The sequence below is a fragment of the Pungitius pungitius genome, chromosome 3 (genome assembly GCF_949316345.1).
Source record: "Pungitius pungitius chromosome 3, fPunPun2.1, whole genome shotgun sequence".
Taxonomy (NCBI): Eukaryota; Metazoa; Chordata; class Actinopteri; order Perciformes; family Gasterosteidae; genus Pungitius; species Pungitius pungitius.
This window is the reverse complement of record NC_084902.1, coordinates 27,661,119-27,684,939: the sequence shown is the minus strand read 5'-3', so window position 1 is coordinate 27,684,939 and position 23,821 is coordinate 27,661,119. Positions and strand designations below refer to the sequence as shown.

The 23,821-nt window shown below is 49.3% G+C and overlaps 2 protein-coding genes across 3 annotated transcripts; both read right to left on the bottom strand.

The window, feature by feature from the left end:
* Positions 1 to 1,606: 1,606 nt before the first annotated feature.
* On the bottom strand, positions 1,607 to 14,817 carry LOC119211011 (neuronal membrane glycoprotein M6-b-like). The gene is made up of 7 exons (XM_037461588.2): positions 14,337 to 14,817; positions 5,221 to 5,407; positions 4,774 to 4,933; positions 4,410 to 4,578; positions 3,125 to 3,198; positions 2,984 to 3,049; positions 1,607 to 2,384 (listed from the first exon to the last, which is right to left on the bottom strand). Exons 1-7 carry the CDS (start codon positions 14,404 to 14,406, stop codon positions 2,232 to 2,234), a joined length of 879 nt encoding a protein of 292 aa, XP_037317485.1. The 5' UTR covers positions 14,407 to 14,817; the 3' UTR covers positions 1,607 to 2,231.
* A 4,471-nt stretch (positions 14,818 to 19,288) lies between these two features.
* On the bottom strand, positions 19,289 to 21,195 carry gemin8 (gem (nuclear organelle) associated protein 8). Of its 2 annotated transcripts, none has more exons than XM_037479199.2 (4): positions 21,109 to 21,195; positions 20,791 to 20,863; positions 20,166 to 20,514; positions 19,289 to 20,081 (listed from the first exon to the last, which is right to left on the bottom strand). In XM_037479199.2, exons 2-4 carry the CDS (start codon positions 20,791 to 20,793, stop codon positions 19,822 to 19,824), a joined length of 612 nt encoding a protein of 203 aa, XP_037335096.2. In that variant the 5' UTR covers positions 20,794 to 20,863; positions 21,109 to 21,195; the 3' UTR covers positions 19,289 to 19,821. The 2 variants fall into 2 exon arrangements, with proteins under 2 accessions (XP_037335096.2, XP_037335105.2); XM_037479208.2 differs by having other exon boundaries at positions 20,791 to 20,860; positions 21,109 to 21,159.
* Between the last annotated feature and the right edge of the window lie 2,626 nt (positions 21,196 to 23,821).

Sequence of the window (23,821 nt, the reverse complement as noted above, 5' to 3'; positions counted from 1 at the left end):
CAACACGCGTAGAATGAACAGGTCAAGTTTGAGGATTGATTTGTAGATCATGTGATCCTTGTATGTAAGGAATTTTTGTGTTTAGTTTTTTTGGACTGTTGAAAGGAATCTGGCACCTGAGGAAATTTTAGATGAATCTTTTTCATTACAATTGATGGCTAATTCAAGTAAATAATCAGTTCCAGCAGTAAAAAGAGGTAGAAATGAATTCCACTTCAGAGACCCAAACACAAGAAGGAGACAGGAGACAGCAGTGTCACGATAATAAAAAATATCGGTTTTACTAGAGAAGGTTACAAAAATCATCACTATATAGGAGTCAGAGAACTATTTCCAACTTAAAAAATCCAAACCATAATGAAACCACTACAGGGACTACGATGCCATCAAAGTACAATGGAGTTTTCTTTAGAAAAGGGCGGGTGGGGGTGAGGAGGGGAAACACCGCCTACCATGGTTGTCGGTACGATTGACTACACATCACCTGATAAACTGCAAAGACACAGCCATGTCTCCTTCATGCAAATAACGAGGAAACAACAACAGCCCGACACGCGTGGTCTCACAGGAAATTGAAGTTTGCCTTTACATCAACCTGGTGGCAAAGTACGAATATTTATCAAACATAACACACATGGCAATATAGTCCTTTTTTTTATAAAGAAATGACAGCTGCACACATGGACGATACGGACATGCTTCATCTCATCAGGTATCTGTCTTTTTTAAAGTTTCGTAAGGGTGAACTAACCAGTGATGATCAATAGAGAATATAGTCTGTGATTATTAAGCAAAATCCGATTATAAAACCAACGTATGAAAATTCCTGACTTTTATTTCCGAGTGTAAACATCCAAAAACAGCCTCCGTGGCTCATGAGACGTCAAAAGAACTCAAGGAAAAGAAAAGTTAATTATTTCTCTCAACTCAACACGTTGAAGCACAAAAGAAAGTTCCATGAAATCATAATTACTGAATCACAAGAAGAACTCGGCTGCCTAAAACTGAAAAAACATTGAAAATCCATATATTTTTTTTAATCACATTTTTTTTTTAAATTTGTGTACGTCACAAGCACCTGAAGCCACCGCGTCATCATAACTGCGCCGCATCCCTCTCACGACAAATCATTTATGGTGTCACACTACGAGTATTATATCAAATGCAGAACGAGTATCTCAGTGCTAAACACACACCTCAAAAAGGGAACATTTACACACATCTGTGGGAAAAGAATCGGAGGAGCGTGGCGTCTCCACCTTTCACAGGAGACCAGGTGGGACTCCTCGTCTTTTTTTGGGGGGGGGGGGGGGGCGGTTCACATATTTACAAGTGAAGAAAAAAAAAAAAGATCCCACCTTTTTTACTGTATAATTCCGGTAAGGGTCCGGGTTTGAATGGTCGAAGCTTTGGAAAAAGAACACGACTGGCTAAAGTCCGATTGGGTTTGGTACCTGAGGTGTGTGTGGAAAGACCCGGATGGATTCCTCTTTGATTTGTGCTGCCGCTGGTGAAGAGTTAAGGGCTCGTATCTCATGAGGATATCGTTCCTCTGTGTCTCAGCAGATGAATTAAACGCACAATACCCCGTGTTTTCTATGGGGGGGGGGGGGGGGGGGGGCTTTTCTGTTTTATTTATTTTGGATTGGTAACAGAATAGACCAATAAAAAGTCAAAAATGGAGAATAAGTTAAGGGAGGAGGGGGAGGGGGGGGGAAAGAAAGATCCCAACAAGCGCAAAAAAAGGTAAAGAAGGTCGTAATAGTACCTGTCATACTTTCCAGAGAGTATTAAAAACAACAACATTCGTACACATTCGCACAATATATTCATATTCATATATATATGCATATAAAACACCAAAAAAAATGGAGGAGGGGGGTCGCTGCCCGGCTTCGCCTGTGGCTGAAGCAGTGAAACAATGTTTTTTTTGTTGTCGTTGTTGTTGTTGTTGTTTTTTTGTGTAAGTGGTGCCGGATCAGGGCGCGAGGGGCCCATCACAGCTTCCCAAAACCCAAGGGAGGGGGCGAGCTCTCCCGCTCCCAAGGGAGGTGTATGGGGGGGGGTGCCGCGTCTCCGCTGCTCCGTGTCCCGTCGTCCCCCCCCCCACCGTCTGGTGGGAGCCTGCGGATCAGGAGGTGTCGGGGGAAAGGGGCGGGGTTTGTGTTGTTGCAAGGTGAGTGGGAGGTGGGAGTTTAGGGGGGGGGGGGGAGTCGTGGGAGACAATGTCCTTAGGAGTAGGAGGAGGAGTTCTGGCCCTCCTTGGAGCGCGCCTCGGCCTCCAGGTCCTGGTCGTCCTTGGTCTTGATGTCCTGGTACTCGTGCGTGGAGACGGCGCTCTTCAGGTAGGCCCAGTTGGCGCCCAGAATCATCAGGTAGTGGATCTGAAGAGAAACACGTATGTTTACAGACTGCTCACCCACAATGCAATGCGCACAAGAAGCGTAGAGCGGCTGAAAGTCACTTGAGGAGGCGTTGTTCGCCGTGCTTTTATTGTGTCGCAGCCGGGAGCTCCGCTTCCTCTGTGCAATGCATTGTGGGACAATCGTTTCATTACTATCCCTGATTTAGATTTTTGTCATTTTTACATGGGCGGACAGACTGAGACGACTAGAGCGCATGATGACCTCATCGCTCAAAGGGAAAAGTGCGTTGAAATGAACACTGCTACATAGTATTTACAATAGTAAATACTATTAAAACTCCCACAAGATATTTTAAATACCCATTTAATGGTTTTTTTTAAGGCTTTTCCGTATCTCCCCACATCGTCCAACGCATCATCTCCTCGGCGCTGCGTCTCCCGCTTCCCTCTGACACGGAAACAAAGCAGTCCGCCTCCACAGCGCAGTGCCGACCCCCCCTCCCCCCCCCATGCCGCTCACGCAGCAGTGCGCGCCGACAAGCCCCGTGAGAGGCGGGGTTGCCACGGCAACGCGCCTCTTCTCTTTCGCCGCATCGGGCCGTTCATCAGCAGGCTTACCAGTGCGATGACGGTGGCGCCGGCGCCGGCGAACGCGACGATGTAGAGGTGGTAGGACAGGTAGAACTGCGGACGCAAGGACACAGTCAGAGAGGGACGGGGAAGACGGGGACGGGGGGGGGAGAGGGTGAGGGCCCTCACCTCGCTGGTGTTGCAGATGTCTCCCAGAGTGGCTCCGCAGGCTTTTCCCGGAGTGGCGTTCCAGGGAATGATACCTGCAGGGTCAGAGGGACGGACAGTCAGAGGACGGGCGCGAGACAAAAAGGTTTTTTTTTTCTCCTGCCCCCCCCCCGAGACTGTGATTGAAAGCTTTATGAATCAGATTTGGATTAAAGATTAAAGGAAACAGGGCGGCTGAGCCTACAGGAGAAATATGGGTCGTTATTTGCGTTTTTCTTCCCCGCCGTCGGCTCATTACAATCCCCCCTTTTCGCCTTTTCTCCTTCGCATTGATATCATCACCGCAAATAAGTTCAAACTCGGGAAGCTGTCCAACCCTTTGGCCCCGATAAGGACCCGATGACATTTGCTGCAGCGCCGTGGCGCCCGGCTGCCAGTGAAGCATATGCCACCCATGTCCTACTTTGCAAAACGGGCCAGCTGTCCTTCAAATGTGGGTCACGTACTGCAGTCTGGGCCGTCGCACTGATACGCAATCACAGCACTGGGGGCGCTAACACCGCAGGAGGGTGGATCTCCATCAACCCCGCTCTCCTGCCATCCCTGTGTGTCTAGAAAATGACGTCTAAAGCCGAGCGGACCTGGAGGTGAGCGCGCGAGGTTCTCGCCGTGTGGAGGAGAGCAGAATCATCTTGGAGGAGGACTCTATGAACATTTTGGTCTCCACAAGTGAAACGATTTTGTTGCCGAGGCCGCCCAGCAATTTGCTTCTTATAATAAAGACCACATTTCCAATGAGCCGCGTGGAAGGCGTGGCGTCGTCTCCTAAATAAAAAAGTCAAAGACACGATTAAAAAATATCTTGTTTTCAATGTAAGCGTTTCTTTTTCTGCACACCTGATCCAATTCAGCTGCAAACGGTGTCGCCACTGATCAGGTCAGGTGTGCAGGAGCGCAGCCTGAGCAGCAGCATAAAGCTCGGCCGGGACTCAGTGCCTCGAGGATGAGCTGAGGAACGCAGCTGGGGGGTTTTTTGTGGCTACTTCGAATAAAGCAATAAAGATTTAACGGTACCGAAGGGAACAACGGGTTCACTTCCCCTCCTGGTTCATTGGACGGTGACAGCGGAAATCACTACGTGACCCGCATGAGGCGGGTTGAGTAAACGTGGTGTGGGGGGGGTGAAAAAAAGCTCATAACAAAACCATAAAAAGACACGGGCCAATAAGATCGCTCCTAGTGTGGAACAGTTCCCTTATACGCGTCACTTATGCCCCGCCCCCCCCACCCCCCCGTGCGAACTCACCGTACTGCCTGACGTCCACGCAGATGGAGTCGGGCGAGGTGATGTTGGCGCCGGGGGCCTTCATGGCGGCGCAGGTGGTCCACATGTTGAAGAAGAGGAAGACGGGGATCGCCGTGAAGCCGAAGATGGCGAGGAAGGCGAGGAAGAGGATGTAGGTCAGGAACATGAACTGAGGAGAGCGGGAAAGGGACAGATTTCGTGTTGGGCTCGACTTTTTTTTAAAACACGATTTCCAGCAAGGGCCTCATAAAATACACAGCGAAGTGACCCCCCCCCCCCTCCCATCGCATTCGGAGGGCTTTCATTGGGTGTATCTGGGTCAGTCGCCGTGGTGATCGGCGTGCGTGCGCGCGCGTCGACGTACGAAGGCCGTGATGCAGCGCCCGCAGACGGTGGTCTTGAAGTCGCTCTGCAGCTCCTTCTTGATGGCGCTGGTGGTGTAGAAGCCCTCCGCCAGCAGGAGGATGGCGTAGACGAAGAAGAAGGAGGCGACGCCGTAGATGATGTACTGAAAGATCTGGATCCTGGACACACCCACAATGTCAAGGATTTATTCCAAGTGACTTTTTTTCTTTAAATCCATGACAGACTTTGAGGTCAACATGCAATACTTTTTTTTTTTTGCTTCAAAGGCCCAAATAAAACAGTTTAAACATTGAAAAACAGCAATTACTTTTTACAAATCTTTGTTCAGAATGTTCACATCAGCTGGGAGACATTTACTGGTTTTACTGGGGCGTGAATCGGGGCGGTTCTCCTCGACGGATTTAATGACATTCACTGCGATCCTCAAACTCGCCGAAGGACTTACACCATGGCGAGGGCGGCGTGGTCCGCGGCGACGGTGGAGAAGTGGTTCTCCAGCATGGTCAGGGTGCCGCTCAGCGCCACGTGGCCGCAGCCGCAGAACAGGGCCACGCCCGAGAAGCAGAGGATGGTGGCCACCAGCGAGGCGTAGGGCACCCCGCCCAGACACCTGATGCAGCACTCGAAGCATCCTGCAGGGGGAGACAGGAGGAGGGGGGGGGTTCAGCTCTCAGATTTAGGTCAACTGCTGCTCCAGTGATGAAACAAACACACAATGACGTGCGACACGCTGACGTCCCACACTGCTCGAGAAAAAGGCCACGGGTCCATTTCTGTCTTTGCAGAAAACATTTCAAATGCACAAATAAGTCATGAGCTAATATTTCCTTTTCTATCTGTCTAAAAGCCTTCTTCAGGGGACATTTAAGAGGTTCTCTTTAAGAGTCTTGGCTCTAAAATACGAAAGATGTCTTAGATGCTTTTATTGCAGATGAAAGCGAGAAGAGGACAGGTGTATCATTTCACTTTGCGGTTACAAATAAAACGCAAAACCTCAAATACGCCGCGAGAAGCTCAACAGAGGCTCAAAATTGACCACTTCCTCTTTTCTCCCAACCTCCCAATGATTCACCCCGACGCGCTCGAGTCTACACAGTAATGTGACGAGTGACGATGATGAATTAGTAAATTTGTTTTCCATTAGCGGTGCTTGTGTCTCGGGATGCAGGATGGGGAGACGCGGCGCTTTGCGCTCCCAGGATGAAGGAAAGATCTTCCTCTTCATCAAGAGCGCATCTTATATAATACCCCGTTAAAAATAGCTTCTAAGAGAAAAGCAGGAAGTTACTCTGGGAAAAAAAAAGAGAAAAAGACAAAACGAACTGTCTTGTGTGTGTGTGTGTGCGCGCCACTTTGCTGTTTCCATGACAACCAGCTCCAATTGGCAACTCTGCAGCATCAATAAACCATGTTCAGAAATGTGAATATTTCTGCTCGTTAAGCCGCAGCGGTCCTTGTCAAACGGGCACCAAACCCACTGTGAGTGAAAGCTGGTGCATGGGTTCATGGGTTCATGGTTTCCAGGTGTTGAATCCTGCTGACTCTGGTGATATTTCCGTATAACCACTCAGCAGATTTCACGATCCGTTCGCCTCTCTGCGAGGTGTCTGACCCCAGAGGGAGGTCACGCGCCGCCACTTGTTGAGGACCCCTCCACTTCCCGTTTGAGTGAATGAAAAAAAAAAAACCCGCCACATAAATCTAAGATGCAGCCCCCCCTCCCCCTCCCCCCCCCCCCCCGCACCGCGTTGCGTAACGAAGCGGAGCCCCGTTGCATAATGGATCCAAATCCTATTAATGTTAATGAAGGAAGCGGCTGGCGGAGACGTGGAGCTGATGCGGCCGGATGGCTCGAAAAATCTGAGCCCAGGAAGCAGGCCAGGCCTGGAGAGGGTGGAGGGGGGGGCTTCAATGGACCCACTGGTCGATACCATGAGGACCGGCAGGGGGGCTGTTTAAAAGCTGCTGTGCGTTAAAAGGTCTCCCCCAGGTCAAGTAGGTGACGTAAATATGGATATTCGTGGTCTTTGTGTGATACTTAAAGCTGGATCAGGTCCCCGGCCCCCCGTGCGGCTTCGCGGATGAATTCACAGAGCGGGGGGCTGGGGGGTGGGGGCTACTCATCCGGTGCGCCCGTGGCTACGAAATGTCTGTCCGCCTGGGCTTCAGAGGCCACTAATGGGAGGCAGCCGGGCCGGGGTGGTCCTCTCCAGCCGGCCCTAATGGAAATCGATGGGCTATTGATTAGAGGGGAGTTAAGGCGACGCGGCGAGGCGAGGGACCGGAGCGATGGGCCGCCTCTCGCCGCCTCGGCCTCTCGCCTCGGCCTCTCGCCGCCTCGGCCTCTGGCCCCGCTTGTCTCCCGGGGGGCCTCTCTCCGTGAAAAATCGCCGCGTGGGACCACTGGGATCCGGGAGTTTACGTTCACTCGCCGGAAGCGCAAGTAATTTGACTGACGAGAGGTGGGATTTAGGATTAACGGCCCCCCCGCCTTGTTCACCCAGCCGCTGCAAAAGGAGAAAAATGAGGATTTAAATTTGTAGCTGAGAGGGACAGTTTGATGGATAGATGCGAAGGCAAAAGAAAGGGACGGGAGAAGCAACGATGGCGTAAGACGGAAGTACGTGAGAGAGCGGAGGTGAGGGGAGAGGGAGGCAAAAAGAGAGAAGGAGGCGAAGGAAGAAAAGAGAGAAGAACAGAGAGAGAGAGAGAAAGTGTAAGCGAAAAAAGCAGCTCGTGGCCCCGGGGCCGGCAAATAGCAGTTGCCATAGCAACGTGTTACCCACGACCCAGTTCGGCGGTAGCGTAGTACTTTCACAGCCGCTTCACACACGCACCAACGCACCGATAGAGTGATGTAACCTCAATTGGAAAAAAAAAAGAAGAAAAAAACCCCCCCTGATGTGTTGGTGCTAAGTGGTGATAATGGTGTGGAATTTAAACCAGAAATAACAAAAGCACCAAAAACAGAGCAACTGAGGTGATGACGAGACATACAGAAAGAGGGAGACTTCAAGTTACTTGTCAGACACATTTTATACTGTTTGAAATGAGGTTTAATTTGATCAGCTCTAAGCTTCAAAGACAAATATTACAATTCAGAATGATTGTGGCAAACCGCGGGCCTGCATACAGGAAGTGGATTCGGTCACCAGGAGCACTGGTTTGAGGTTCCCCATTTCAAAGCCTGCGCCATCCGGTTGCGCTGAGTGACTCACTGCAGATGTACAGTACGGCCTCTATTTCATCAACTGAAGACACATTGTGACGGAATTCACACGATGTCGTGTCAGAGACCTGTCAATCATCGCCGCACGCTTCAAGAGCAGCTTTTATCCGCCATCTTGAGATAATATCGCCGGAATTTATGTGCTGCAGCTCTCTGGAAAACATTGAGTCATCAGCGTTGATGAAGCTTTGTGAATATTTCAGCGGACGGTCTGGTCTCTGCCTGCGGCTCTGTTCCAATCTAGAAGTGCTGTATTCATTATGGGGCAATTTGCTCAGAGTGCATTATGGGTACTTTCCCACAAGAGCATAGTAGGACCTCGGAGAGAGAAAGAGAGCGCAGGGATGTGGAAGGCTGCGTCTCCTCTGGTTGAGATGAGAAAGAAGCCCCATCTGTCTGATGGCAGCAGACTTGAGGCACAACACACACACACACACACACACACACTCTTAGCTTACATGAAACACAAAAAACAACGAGAGGACATTGATATAATCAAACTTAACCAAAGGAGCAAAAAAAATAAAAATCCAAAACGCTCTTGTCTGGTTTCTCTTTCTCTTCTGGACGCTCCCGGAGGCCCGACCCCATCCGCTGAGTCGTGAGTTTCACTTTGCCTCGTTTGTGCTTTCGTCTTTGCTTTCAAAGGACGTTTTTTTATTCACACCTTTCCGTCGATTTGTTTCATTTGGAACTTTTGCAGCCTTTCTGGTCGACACCCACGCTATCACTTAGTTATCAGAGACACCAGAAGTTAGAGTAATAGTGAGCTGGACTGGATTGTTGGTCGTAATCCCTCATTGCACAAAGTTGTCGAGGCAACTAATGATCGAGGTGATTGGCTAATCTGACCTTTTGTTCCTCGCTCAGTTGTTTTGTCCATAGAAAATGTGAAAAAAAAGAAATCCCCTCACATTCATCAGATAACTGACCTGTCACGCTGATATGTCAGGTAAGAGGATGAAGCCAGCAGCCTCCATTGTTACTGTCGATACTAACTCAAACATGAGATAGTGACTTAATATAGATAATAAAAAAAAATAATTAAATGATCATAATTTATTTGCGAGAGCCAATCAGTGCTCAAGCCATTTCTATAGTTTAGGGCTCCGGATATGTCGATTTTATTATCCCACAATGTGAATAATAGAGCTGTTTTCTGTCCTATTTTGAAGAAGAAGAGGCCATTCAGCAGTGAACCACAACACGCCTCGGCGGTGTGTCTTCCTCTGGGGGGGGGGGGGGCAGGAGCCGGGTCACCTGTCCCGGGAAGCCGCAGTTTGAGTCTTGCTTCAGCGAAATGCAAAATGGCCCCTGTGGCCAGATGTGCCAGTGGACCGAATCGCTGAGCGGTTACGCAACCGACTTGGCAAAAGTCCCCCCCCCCCCGAGAGACGTCAAAGAAGTCGGTTTCCCTCCCCCTTCCTCCTCCCCCCCCTGATGTGATAATGGAGATACACTTTGCAGCAGCCTCGGGGACCACAGCCAAACACTGTGTGTGTGTGTGTGTGTGTGTGTGTGCCTCCTTCTCGCAGGGTCTTTGTTACACTCGTTGTGCATCAAAGGGAAACAGGAGACCACTTTGGCTGCTGAATGTGTTCCACTCGGCACATCGTCACTCGACCGGTGTCGCCCACGGCCAATCGGTGACGGGCCGCGCTATGGGCTGCTGATGAGAGGAGCAGGTCGGCGGGTGATGGAGGGGGTCCAGTGGGGGGGGGCTGGCATTGCTCAGGAACAAGGCGTGCAGCGCCAACCTGCCACTCGCTGCTATGCAAACACCCTCCCAAACAGACGCATTGTGTGCGGCGGCTTGGGCACGCGTCGGGGTTCCAGATTTTGTAATTGGATTCTTCACGGGGCTTCGCGGTTATTTCTGTATCAATTAGCCTTTTATCTACTAGCATTTAGTGTTCAAACATCATGTTATGGTAAATTAGAATGGATATAATTCCCTTAAGAGCTATGTGCCATCTTTAAGTGTCTTTTATTTCTCCGCACAAGAATATGCAGAATCAAAAGATATCAAAGAGAGAAGAGCAGCAAACTGAATCTCGTGAACATTGAGGCCTTTCCATTTGATTAGATGACCACATTCGTCCATAAGTCCATAACATTGTGCTTATGCTTTTTCATTCATTCACAAGGACTCTAATTAAACGATGCCTTACTAAAATCTTGGAGAATTAACCTCCGTGTTTCAGCTTGTTGTCGTGACTCGATACTTGATCGACAATAAATCAAACTGATATGAAACCAATAGCATCTTCTGCGCTGTGCGTAAGAGGAGTGGCAGCAAGACGCATCCACACTAAATACTGCAGGTCTTCCGAGCGCATGAGGCTGAGTTAAACATGGATGTGAGAGCTCAGAGAATACGAACGGCTCGCCCACACGTGTGCGCACTAAAATAGAGCCTTTCCTTCAGTGCAACGCAGACATTCCACTAAACCACTCCTGGTCACTGACACGAAAACAAATACGAGCACACACACACACACACACACACACACACACACACGCACACGCACATCCAGATGGAGGCTGACAGCTGGCTTTGGGCAAATAGCTTCAAATGAAGAACACATGAGCCTCTCCCCGTGTGACGGCTTTCACATGCTCCTGCATCCTCACACACCTCCAGGGCGAGAAGAGGGGAAGGGGCAAAGGGTGCGTGCGTGTGTGTGTGTGTGTGGGCGGGGAGGGGGGGAAGATGAGCTCGGGAATCAGGACAAGCGAGGGAGGAGAGGATGAGGAGAGATGAGAGGAAACAAAAAGCAGGATTGTGACGCGTTTATGTGCAACAAATACGTTTAAAAAATGGAGATGTGCACGCAGAAGCCGGCGGATTTGTCGGCGTTTCCGCGGCTCGCGATGTCAGAATCACGAGCGTAATCTTTGATCTGTAATCTCGAGAGAAGCCACGTTTTGGTGATGGTGGTGTGTCACGAGGGGAGAAGACGGATGCCAATAACGGCGAGTGGGTGTGTGTGTGGGAGAGAGAAGCAGCAGCAGCAGCACAGGGCTCGGTCTGTCCTCACATCAGCTGCTATTAGACATGTATTGGTGCTTGATTGGCATTCATATTGGCGGCCATAGTGGCCAGGTAAGCAACCTGACGTGTGATGCTTCGGGTCGGCTCTACGTCCAAGTCCCCCAACGAACGGCAAATCAAAAGCCTGGCGGTTTGAAGTTATCGACCATCTGTCCCTCCACGAGGAGCGCGGAGAAGAAGCAGTAAAGTGGACAACAGGTGCAGAGCAGAAGCCCCCATTGGCCTCATCATTAGGAGGGTACACCTGGTGAGAATATGACATGAATACCTGTAGGTCCTCGTGTCTGCACTCAAACCCACGCTGCTGTAAGTCCTGTACATAGTAAAGGGTTAGCTTAGCTTAGCTTAGCATGAAGACTGGAATCGGAGGGCAACAGCTAGCATGCCTCAGTACATTAACACTGTAAGTGTATTCGTATGAAAATCCTCAAAAGGACAATTGTTTTTTTTTCTTCTATGGATGGTTACCTAGCAACTGGTACCAACCCACATCTAATTCAGGGAAAACAATTCCTTCCAACGTCGCGTTTCCTGTGAATCCGCCTGAAGACACCTGGCGTTTCCAGAATCCCGAACCTGCTCCTCTGCTCAGGTCAAACATGACAGATCACACAGGTAAGAGAAGGCTGACTGACAGGAGGCGTCTTTGTGCTCCGGAGGCTGCAGCAAAGCTCGGCCCTTCCAGCGCAGGAAATTCAACAAAAACCTGCACCCCCTCCAGACGATGATGTAATCTCCTACGCTTCTGATCTGAACATCATGCGAGGCGGCGACGCGTTATGCAAGAGCCGGCACGCACACACACACACACACACATAGTACGGTGTGTGTGGACGGGCCTTTCATTTGCAAGTAAAAGGAAGGACGGCTGACAAGGAGGAACTTGTAATGCACGATGAATATACAAGAGATGTCACATGGGAGGCGCTTTCTCTAATCAAACTGTGGCATACTAATGAAATGGGATATAATCGTTCCTCAGTGAGCGTAGTTGACGCCTCGTTACCCGAGCACTGTGAGCACTGTGAGCCCTCACGGAGTTACAGATTAGAGATTATAGGACGCAATCGAGCAAAAAGATCAATCCATACTGACAGACCCAGCCGCGGATTATGAACCCCGCCGTTGTTCTGTGCTCCCTTTTCCAGTTTGTAATAACGTTCAGCTCCATTTCATGCAGAGACGCACAATGGTCAGATAAAATAAGTCTGATGAAATTGCACTTTCTTTTTACTATTCACAAGATTTTGCGAATAATTAAGGCTTGAAAAAGTCTTTATGCTAAGCTAAGATAGCTATTGGTTTTACATTCATGAAAACAAGAAAAGAGTCAAATTGTCCGTTTTGACAAAGCATAGATATTATATTACGATAAAAATAATAATTGGTGGTGAAATTGTTTAATGAAGACAGTGATTCTAAACACATTTAGGCCAATTCTCAACTGACATCTTTTATTTGCCCAGATGGGGCGATATTTTGTAGGAAGCTGATACATCTGTCTTGACTTATTTTATCATCTTTACATTTCCGAGCCAAGCACAAAGAGGATTTCAGGAAATCCCAGATGAGATCACTCCCCACAAAGCGTCTGTTAAAACGTGAGTGTTTTGTTCCAAAACTGCCGCCGTCCGAATCAGAAACGCGTTGAACCGAAGCGGATGATGACGATGACGATGATGACGACGATGAGCCGCTCACATCCGCTGAAGCTCCTTACACGACAACTCTCGCCTTCTTGCCCCCCCCCCCCACTGTAAGTCTTCAGCCTCTTACCGGATGCTATAAGCTCGTGGTCACTTTCCAGATGTCAAAGACACACACGAATGATTGCACGGACAAGCAGGCCGTTGCGCAACATCACACCTGGACCTGGACGTTATGTCACCGCTTTGACTTAAAACGGTGATTAAGGAATTCAAAGGGGTTAATTACTAAGTATAAACATGGCCGCCCTCCTGCTCGGCGAACCTCAGGGAGTTTCAACGGACCCGCCCACTCCGTCAATTAAAGCTGCATGATAAAAGCCCTCATTGGACACTGGCCTGTGTGTAGCGGAGAGGATGATGTAATGGCTTTTTAAAACATCCCATCTCTTCTGCACAGTGTACTCCTGTACTTCATAGAATGTGACCCAGCAGTAACACTAAATAAAAGATATCAAACCCAAACCATCACTTTTAACACCTCGCTTGAAAATGGAGAACATCTGCCGCACTAGAAGGGATAAAGCGGAGTAAACACTGGGTGTTGCTGTGAGGTGGGTGTGTTCAAAGCCCCCCCCCCCCCCCAGGCCCATGGGCTCCGAAGCCCTGTTCTTCACTGGCCTTCGAATGAAATTCTGTATTGTGCATCAGACAGAACGTTCATTCATATTTAATCCGTCAATGAAAAACAGTCTTGTGTGTGCTGAAGGCTGCGATTCTGTGCACAGAAACAGCAACAGTTTGGTTGGAAAATGGCTGTTCTTTGCTGTGCAATTTCCACAATCTACTTCTTTCAACATCTTCACCCCACAAAGACTCAACGTGGCCGTAAGGAGCCTGTTGCAAAACCCCACAGAGGCTCCATCAGCGTGCCCGAGCGGCGGGGTTGGAACTGACGGACGCATCCACCGGGTTCTGTTGCAGCCTCCTGCGCCGCAAAATCACCGCGCGCGCCCCCGACACACGGGTTTCATATGTTGCAGCACCGTGGACCAATCACCGCGGTCTGTCCGCACCTGACGATGAAAAAAATTTAAAAAATTTAAAAAAAAAAAACACGCAGCCGTGCACAGGAGCGCGCGCAACGCCTCCACCGCCGCTCATTAGGCCGAATTGTGCACACGGTGGTGCGGGAATGGAAGAGCAAATTGGCTTTAACGTATGCACCATAAAACAAGCGCGCATCAACCCACCCACCCGTGTTAATCCCCCCCCCCCCCCCCCCCCACGCATGCTTTCAGATCCCCTTTGTAGCCGACAAATAATATTGCGCTCGGGATTGTGGGAATAATCTCGGTCATCCGCCTCAGAGGGACCGTTTAATGCTCCCCAATTCGCCCTGGAATAGGTGAGAGGCCAGAGGGAGGGTAAGGGGGGGGGGGGGAGGAGGGAGCGAAGTAGGCTGGTGTGAGGGGGGGGGGCTGGTAGGGGGGATTGCTATTGTCTCGCTCGCGCACAAGCGAGAAGCCACTGCAAGTAGGTTAAACCGCTCAGACTGGCGCAGACGCAAATGTCTCCAGAAGAAAACACAGGAAAAAACGCGCAAATGTCAGCGGGAGGGTGGGGCGTACCTTTGCTCTCCTGTCCCTCGTCCTGAGTCTCCTCCGCGGTGGACTCCATGGCCGGCTTTGTCCCATCCATTATTCTAGAGGAATATAGTCTCCTTGTGGCACTTGCACTTCACAGTCTGTGGATGGTTGAGCTTACCCTGATGACTCGATCCTCTCTCCCTCTCTCTCTCTCGCTCGCTCTCTCGTACACACCCTCCCTCTCCCTCTCTCTCTCCCTCACTCTCTCCTCCTCCCCGTTACAGCTTAGCTCTCTCTCTCTCTATGGATATTAACAATCCAGTCTCATGATGCAAATGCCCTGTCAGATTGGATTTATTTGGCACACGCGGATTAGCGGCCCCAAACGATGCCAGATAACGCGTTTTGGGCCCCGAACACTCTCTTGACTGTGGAGAAAATAACGCTCATTCACATTATTCCCGTGGTCGTGTGTCATCAGTGGCTTCCTCTGTCCGCCGGGCTGCAGGTGAAGATGTCTGATGTCGTGTGGTGTTCTTTGCTTTGGTGAAGGGTTTGAGGAAAAAATGTACATGAGATGTAAATATGCAAACTGATGAGTAACCATGCATGCATAAATACACACACACACACACACACACACACACACACCGCCCCCTCTCCATCTGGTGAGTTGAGTGTAAGGGAGGGAAGATATAGGAGGCGATTATCTAGTGTGCTTTAAGAGAGTACAAGATAAAAGAGGACTCGCTGTGGTTTTTTGGTTTTCCGGCTCATGTTAAATCGGCCTGTGCAACACCCACCAACACACAGATATTATTCCCGTAAAACACACGCAATGTCTTACTCCAGCATTGTGAATTGTTTCTATTCGTTGCTATTCATCTCCCAGTGGGACTTTTCCTTGTTCCATTGAAGACAAAACAGCTTCGCCTTAATTGATTTGACTTTGGTTGGACGCCCTTTGACCAATCAGAGCGTCTCGCGGGCCGCGCGTCTGTCTTTATGCAACAGGGCGCCCTTTGTTTGCCCCGGGAGATGCTGATTGGCTGAGTGCAAGATGCCACGTGCCACATCCAATGAGGAGGAAAGCAAGGTGAGTCCCTGGTTGGTGTGGTTACATTGAGAGGAGAGGTGAATGGGGGGCGGGGGGGTTCCATCATCCACCCCATTTTCTTAAAATATCTGGAAATGATGGGACACCATCTGTCCTAAATCCTCCATCCTCCGTCCTCAAATAAGATTTTAAATCGGGCCCACGAGGCCCTGTTTGAGACCGAGCTCGGCCCACACAACCATCCAGAAACCTGCAGCCTCTCTCTTTTTTCATACCCCCCCCCCCAAAAAAAAACCCACAGAGAAAAAGCTTGGAGGACACAAATGACATTTATTGGATCCATTACCCTCCGAAGGGCTGAAATGAACACCCAGTCTGCACCAACGGCTCAAAGCCCAGTGACTTTTTGACATTTGAATGTCTCTCTGAGATGGAGCCACGAGGATCTCAGTCAGTCCCCAATGAAACTTACTGAGATGTAAGTGTGAACCCAAAATGAAATAATAAACTTACTTTTGCGGGAGGAATAAATCACACACGAACAAACTGTCGGCTTTAAGGGTTGGTTTCAAGTCCCATTTTTCTCCCAGAACCTCCCTAATCCTCTGCTGGGTCACACAGATTAAGAACTATTCCAGAAGATGAGATACAGTGCTCCTTGGCACTCTTCGCCATCACACACACACACACACACACACACATCGACAATATGCCAATGGAAAATACATGAGTGTTTTTGCAGCATTACCAAAGCTCAAAAATATTCACACAAATGAATACAAATATTTTGTCTCTTTCTCCTTTGAGAAAAACCTTGAACCGTCTACAACAAGCAGCTCACACACAAGTCCCAATGCTATAATCGTGTTTACCGTCTTAGTTTAGCTCCTTAGCATTTGATATATATTTAAATCCGTTGAATATGTTTGCCCTGTTTTGTAACCTCAAGTGTTGAGATTGTTTCTGCCTGGAAGCGACGGAGCCACATCGCACATTGTGTCATAGTCGACCCCCTTTAAGGTGTCGACCTTCGACAGGGTGTCTGTGCTCTGACTCTCTTCGAGTGGCTCCAGGAGGCGCTGCACGGATCTCCCGCTCGCCTCGTCACGGCGAGGAGAGAGGAGGAATAACGGGGGGAGCGAAGGAGCACAGAGCGTCTGCTAATTGCCTTCAAACTTCAGTTTCAAAGGAGAACTCCTCGTCGCCGCTTGATTCCTCCTTGAGGCAGGAGCATCAGAACGAGGCCTCCTGCGCCTGCAATAATGCAGCCGATGTGCTAAAGGCCTGCTGAACCAAAGCCTGCGCTTGGGAATCGCCTGGTGGACGCATACGATGGGGTGGGAATGCAAGTGACCCATCCAGCCCTTGTCTCCGTGGCAACGGTCAGCCTCACCGTCGTGGCGTGGCGTCGGCCTTTTTGAACTGCCTTCCCGCCGCGTCATGGCTCGGGCAAACGTAAACACACTCACACACACACGCACACACACACACACACGCATACTGGGACAGTGTCTCGGCGGCGGCTTTATCGGCCTCCCACTGTGGCGTTAGTCTGATCCTTGATATTTTAAAGGGCTTTAAAAGGGAAACCTTTTGGTGGGCGGCCAGGTGGGAGCACCTGCAGCGCCGCGTCGTCGCTCACCTGGAGACGCTCCTCTAGAGTCTGATTCTGTGTCTGCGTGTGCTCTGAGGGGAGCATGAGACCCGGGACCCCTTAATCTGCGGTGGTGATGATGACCCAGTTTTGCACCCGCCTCCTCGGCCCGCCCCGTCGCCAAGGAGACGCCTCCCTCTCATCCCGGATCCAAACCGTCCATGTTGGAACTATACAAAAGTTATGCCTCAAACAAACCATTTCTTCTCCCTTCTCTCCATCTCACCACGTCTTCCTCTCGTCAGCGAGCAGACACACGAGGAACTTAAATCCATGCACACGCCTCCCTCCATGCGTCCCCATCATCTGAGCTGCCTGAGACACGTGCACCTCTGTGTGTGTGTGTGTGTGGGGTTTGCGCGTGGTTTCAAAAGTTTTGCTTTTAGGTGAAACAAATATGTGCAAACACACACACACACACACACACACACACACACACACACACACACAACCTGGCCCCTCGTCCAGCAACTTATCCGACGAGCTGCTAATCCCGCTGCCCCAGATTTGGTCCACAGTCTGCTCCACATGATGTTGTGTTGTCATCGTCATCCCAACAACAGCCACCCTAAGGCCACACACACACACACACACACACACAAACCCCACCCACTCCACTCGGCTGCCTGCCTGCATCATGTTTGTAGAGTCATGTGACTCAGGAACTGTTGCAACTGTACTGAACAGCAGCGCATGACAGCCGTGATGTGGGTTAAGAGCAGATTCCTTTGACAATGTGCACCGTGAGTCACTCTGTGGAGGAAGAGCAAAGCGGGGGGGGGGTCATCTGTGTGTGTATTTATATGTGTGGGGTCGTGTGATAAGACGCATGACTGTTCCATCGGAGATGACGCCCCACCTCGGAGCTTTTTGCGTTGCCGTGACAACAGGTCCTCGCGATGACAACGGCCACTCTGACACTTCAGGACCCGGAAGACAAGCGGACCCAATTTGGAAGGCAACTGCTGGGGTGTGCGTGTGATTGGGGTGCATGTCGGGCCATGAAATCAATGGTAAATTAAATAAGATGAACACAACACAGCCAAGAAAAAATAACAAAATCATAGATTTTTTTTCAACATAAACCCCCCCAGAAAATGTCTGCTTTAGTCAAAAAAAAGAAGCCTTTCAGTAACTTGTAACCTCAATAAGATAAAACAACAAACACAATCGTTCTGCTTTGCGTTCAGTCGTCCCGAGACAGTTACCATGGCACCGCTGCTGCAGTCTAAGGGTCGGTTCACTGTTATTCTAATCAGGTCAGCGAATCGTTCCACTTTCTCCTCTCTGTTCCGCCTCAGTGATCAGTCATTCCTTCAGAATGGGACGACACTTGCAGCCTTTTGAAGTCGGCTTCGCTCAGCATCCATCCCGCCCAGCGACGCAGGAGGAGGCGAGACCAAACGCGTTTCCACGCTTCCACTGAGACCAAACTGCAGAGAGCACAAAGAGCGGATTCAGCAAGGAGGATGCGGGGAGGGGGGGTAGATATGCAGATGAAAGACAGGATGATGATGATGATGATGCTGACGATTATGGGACTTAAGTAGCTGTTTGGGGGGGGGGGATAACGAGCAAAAGTTTACAAAGGGCCTCCATCGCAATAAATCCTGTCACTTGACTACATCCTGCCTGTCCTCAACTTCTCATTGGCCCGAAGGCCCGTAAACAGCCCTGCTGCCTTCTGGGAAACAGATGTTGGGAGAGAGAGAGAAAGAAGTGAGAGTGCGATCGTCGGGTGTCACATGACATCCATCCGAACGCGGAACGTCCTCCTTCGTGCATGAACTGGGGTTTCCCATGTCGACATTTATTTCTTTTATATTACTATTTACGACACAAACATGTCAGAGTGGGACTTTTGGTATTTAGGTCTTCTGGTTTGATGGTAAAGTGGGAATCAGATCCACAACGTCCCAAAAGATAGTCCTCACGTGTCCTTATTTGTCCTCCAAGCTTGTTGAATAAAATTAGGTCAACTTGTCATGTTATTATTTCAATGTTCGTGGACCAGACTACAAGAAGATGCAGTGAATTCATTATTATTTACCTGTTTAAGTATTTCTTGCCATCTAACATATTTAACTTCTACTTCATTTTTGGCAACACGTTGACTGGACATTTTAACCTTTGACCTTTGTAACCGATGACTTTCACATTTCTCTCTCCACACACTTCTTTGATGAAATAATTCTTATATAAAAATACAACACTGGATGTAGAAATAATCATCATCATTAAAAAAATGGAGAGGTAAAAAAGAAATCCACACTGACAACGTCAAACAGTAAAGAATTTATTATGAACAGAATTTGCATTAAAATATACATCCTTCAGGCTAAAAGGGGACTGGGTGGTGGAGCACAAGATAAAAGAGAATAGTGAGAGTCCCTCCTGAGAAACCACACCAGCGGCTTTGAAGCCGACGGTTCAGAAGCAACAAAAACAACAAATCGTCTCTCCTCCTGTTGAAAAGCGGGATATCAGACGCGGGGATGAATGTGAACAGACAACATGTTTTTGGTGGTTAAACTAAGTCGACAGGCCGCAGCGGCGCGTAACGTCACCGAGCTGCAGGGAAAACTGCAACCAGCTGAGGAGGAACCGCACGCGATCGAGCATCAGCTGCAGGTACACCTCAACCTCAAGCGACAGGAACGTTTTTTTTCTTCGAAATCCGGAAGGACGGCCCGGTGTTCTGGGTGAACGTCGCCTCTGCATGCGTGATCCCGAGCAGAACCTCAGCTAATTAATGCAACGTTTTTTGGGAGATGGGCGAAGGGGGGTTTTCCTCCAAAGCGCAGCGTGTGCAGCCGTCACAGCTTCAGCGGGATCACGGGCCAGTACTTGGGCTGTTTGAGGTCGCAGTGTCGGTCGAAATTGAGCTGCATCGCTGCCTCCATGGCCAGGACCTTGGGCGCGTGCGGGCCGTACAGCTTCTGCATCTCGGCGCCGCGCCTCTCGCCGGGTCGGTCCGAGGGAGGCGCCGCGCTGCTCCGCGAGGAGGCGTCGCGGAGGTCCCGGTCGGCCGGCACGTAGCTCTCGTGCAGCTCGTCCTCGATCTGCTGCTGCTTCTCTGCGAGGACGAGCAAAGCGCTGATTCACAGACACAAAGCAAAGCAACCAGAGGCGGTGTGTCGCAAGTCACGGTTCGTCTTACTCAGCTCCTCTCTGTGTTTCTCCGTCTGGGCGAAGTACTGCCGAAGCTCGTCGCTGATCTCCATGTTGCTGGTGTCACACTCGATCTCGCTGTCCGAGCTGCTCTCGTCGCCGTCGTCATCATCCTCCTCCTCCTCCTCCTCGTCGCCTGCGTTCCAGTCCTCGTAGCGTTGCCGCAGGCCGCCGGCATCCTGCTCCTGGCTGTAAGTGTGGCCGTGGGCGGCGTCCAAGGCCTTCCGGTAGGCTCGCCTGTGTCTCTGTTGCCAGGCCATGGCCTGCTGGTAGTGCTGCCAGTAGCGGCTGTACACGGGGCTGGAGAACCAGGACATCAGGGCGCTGCTCATGCCCTCCTGCGGATGGGAGACAGAGCCGCAGCTTTAAGGTGTATTTTCATATTATCCAGTGATCCGTCAGTTGAATTTAAAAGTACAACTGCTTGCCACAACACATTTTTTTCCTTATTAACATAACAGGTGAATGTCCTTTGGGTAACAAGTCCCAAAAGGTTTTAGTAATTAATAATCTATTTTGGTGTCATTATGGTAAATAAATACTCAACCGGGGTCGAGAACACATTTAATTAAGCAGCGATGAAGGTTAAGATTGTACCTTCTCGGCTGCCTTACCATGATTTAAGATGCACGAAGTTGTGTTAATCTTCCCGTTAACTTTGCGAACGTTATTCCACCCTGAAACCTGCTAATATCGAAAGATAAAGAACGTTTATTAACAACAGATCACACATGAAGAAATAGTTACACAATAACTGCATCTGGTATTTTGATACAATAACAATACTAACGTTGGCTAATCGTTAAGCTAACTTTACTGTTCAGGAGAAAAGAGAGAAACATAAAATGGACACCAAAAACAAGATAAACCTACAGTTAGTAAACAAGATGTATGTGATATTTACACGGTAAACGCGTTTATTTAACATTTACCTGCTGGAAGGGGATTTGTTTAGCGGCTCGTGTTGCTTCCTGAAGAAGAATCTCCCAGCAGCCTTTGCGCCAGGAGGAAATAAAATCCAGAGTAACTGGCGCCACCCGGTGGACAGTTGGCGCACATGCACGTGAACCTAATGTAAAGGTAGAAAAGAAAAGTGACTTCTTCTGATACATAGAAGGGAAATATTACAAAAACAATGTCTCTGTAGATATATCAGAGTTGTAATCTCTAACAAAAGCTCTAAACGTTGAGTTGATCTTCTTATTTGATTTGTATTTTATTTTGAACCTTGCCTGAAATCCCTTGAGGCCAGGCATCTCAGTTCTGGAGCTAAAGATTTGCAAAACCACCAGATATGACTGGTTCTATCTTTTGAATGGAATACAATAGTATATGAGTAAGGAGGTTGTGGTGTTTGAGGAAGTGGGGGGGTTGAGTGCTGTGAGACATTTTTGACTATTTCTACAGGTCATGCTTCGTCTTGGGACTTCAGGGCTTTTAGAGGAAGTGCAAAAATTTTCCTCCTTTTGAGAGGATGAGTTCATTAGCATAACTATTTTTTCTTCTCCGAAACTTGGATTTTCTTGTGTTACTTCCTTGCACACTACCATATAATACTGTGTAAATATCAGGGTTTTGTGGTAACTGTGTGCTCACCACACATCACTTACTTTATTATCGCCCAGGTAAACTATGACCATATAAGGAAGACGGTTGTACTTTTATTTACAGCTAAACTAAAGACACACAAATAATTATGGCTCATGAGACGGAGCCTTTTCACCAAGCAATGTACTAGACAAATTACACATGTCACCCATCAAAACAAATGCAAAAACACAATCATCCAAAATGATTGAATTATTCAACACAATGTAGGAGGCAGATAGGAGAGGAAATCTAATCAGATTATTCCAGGAGCAAAGTCTTTGTCGCGTAGACTGCGGTTCACTCCGTGAGGGGAACTCGGTACGAGGAGGACACAGCAGCTGCGTGGACCCGGCGCCGTACGTCGTCTTTGCCCGCCTCGGTCACTCGTTGGTGCTCTTTGGTGCATTCAAAGATTCACGATGAATTTGTGTATTTAGCTCGTCATGGATGCTGAGACGCAGCACGGAGCCCCCGACGGCGCCCTGCACCCCTTGTTGGAGGAGATCCCCCCGGGTCAAAGGTCAGACCCGTGAAGATGAAGATGATGATGTGTGCATGTAAAACCTCTGGAATGCATCAAAAGAAAGCTGTTCCTTTTCAGGCCCGAGTGTCACGACCTGCAGGGTCTGAAGGCCGAGCTCCGAAACCTGGCGGCCGACAACCAACAGGCCCGCAGGGACCTCCAAAGGCTTCGCACCACGGTTAGCTCTGCTGTTGTGCATGTGTGAAGCTGTGAAAAGACCTGCGATACGTAAATAACTGCGCCCCCCCCCCCCTCCGTGTGCTTCCACTCAGCTCCGGCTCATGAAGGAGAGCAACAGGCTCCTGGAGGAACGGCTGGACCATGTCGTCTCGAACCACTACTTAGCTTCCTTCGCGTACGCGGCCCTGGGATTTGTGTGCTGTTTGAGTTTGTTCTTTAATGCTTTAGCCGACTACTCCAAGGGGGGGACGTTCATCTGCTGAGCCTCCGAGTTCTGGATCCGGCCCGCGGCACGGGCTGGATGATGCTCGGATGTTTGTGTGTGTGTGTGTGTGTACACGGATTCATTGAAGGCCTCGCTCCCCTGCTGGGATGCAATAAAGTCTGTGTCGAATCCATCGAATGTCGCCCGTGAATTCTTTAACCCGGTCAGCTTATAAATAACGTCGCGTCAAATCGACGCTGTTGAACTTATTTGATCAGACGTTTCCGTTTGGCTCCTCTCTCCTCCTATGAACTCTGAGGGTGATTTAACACGTGCATTGAGATCTGTGTCAAGCACAAAGATAAAGGTTTGCTTTCACTCACAAGTGAAACACGTGTTGCACTTCCTTCCTTCCACTATCTGGAGAGATGTGGTCTGTGGTCGTTGTTTGCAGCGTCGCTTACAGACTGCAGCTCTTCTCACAGCTCTCTGCCATCATGGACCAGCGGACGCAGTTGTGTTGCGTTCTTCTTCTTCTGCCGTTGTGCTTGTGTTTGGACGCTGAAGGTACTGAACTGACCTTTGTTGAGAGTGATTTGGTTCTGCTGTTGGCCCGTATTACGTTCCCCAATTTTTGATCTATTTCTTTTGCAGTGTATGAATATAAAACCATTGGGAGAGGACCTGACATCACTCCCATCTGCACCAATACAACAGAGCAGGTCATAACGCTCTTAGTGTGTAAGATCAGAACTTACAGGACTGGAGGAGAGTGTCGTCTGCTGTATCGATACGGAGGAGACTTTGAGCATAAATGTGACTCCAGGTTCACACTTAAGATGGAGAATCAGACCGTGTTTCTCCACCTGACTGGTCTCACACCAGTGGACAGTGGGAACCACACCTGTGAGTGTTCACGTGGTGGTGAGACGGTTACCCTCCATCTGAATATCACCGTGGAAGGTAAAGGTTTGATTGATTTTCCTGCTTTTATGTTTCAAACTTCATGCATTCCTCCAAGTTTAAGATGGTAGTTTTCCACTGCATTGTCGACATTATGGACAATATAAAACAATACGATGATGCTTGCACTTACAAATGAAAATGGAAATACTTTAAGACTGTTTAGAGAATGCCACGTTGTTGT

Bases quoted from the DNA above. Each gene is read 5' to 3' on its own strand.
- gemin8 (XM_037479199.2), bottom strand. The intron at 20,082-20,165 runs GTAAGACGAACC...TCGTCCTCGCAG, and splicing joins GAAACACAGAGAGGAGCTGA to AGAAGCAGCAGCAGATCGAG.
- LOC119211011 (XM_037461588.2), bottom strand. From the start codon at position 14,406: ATGGATGGGACAAAGCCGGCCATGGAGTCCACCGCGGAGGAGACTCAG. The intron at 4,579-4,773 runs GTACGTCGACGC...CGCTCTCCTCAG, and splicing joins GGCGCTGCATCACGGCCTTC to TTCATGTTCCTGACCTACAT. The intron at 3,199-4,409 runs GTGAGTTCGCAC...CTGACCCTGCAG, and splicing joins CGTGGACGTCAGGCAGTACG to GTATCATTCCCTGGAACGCC.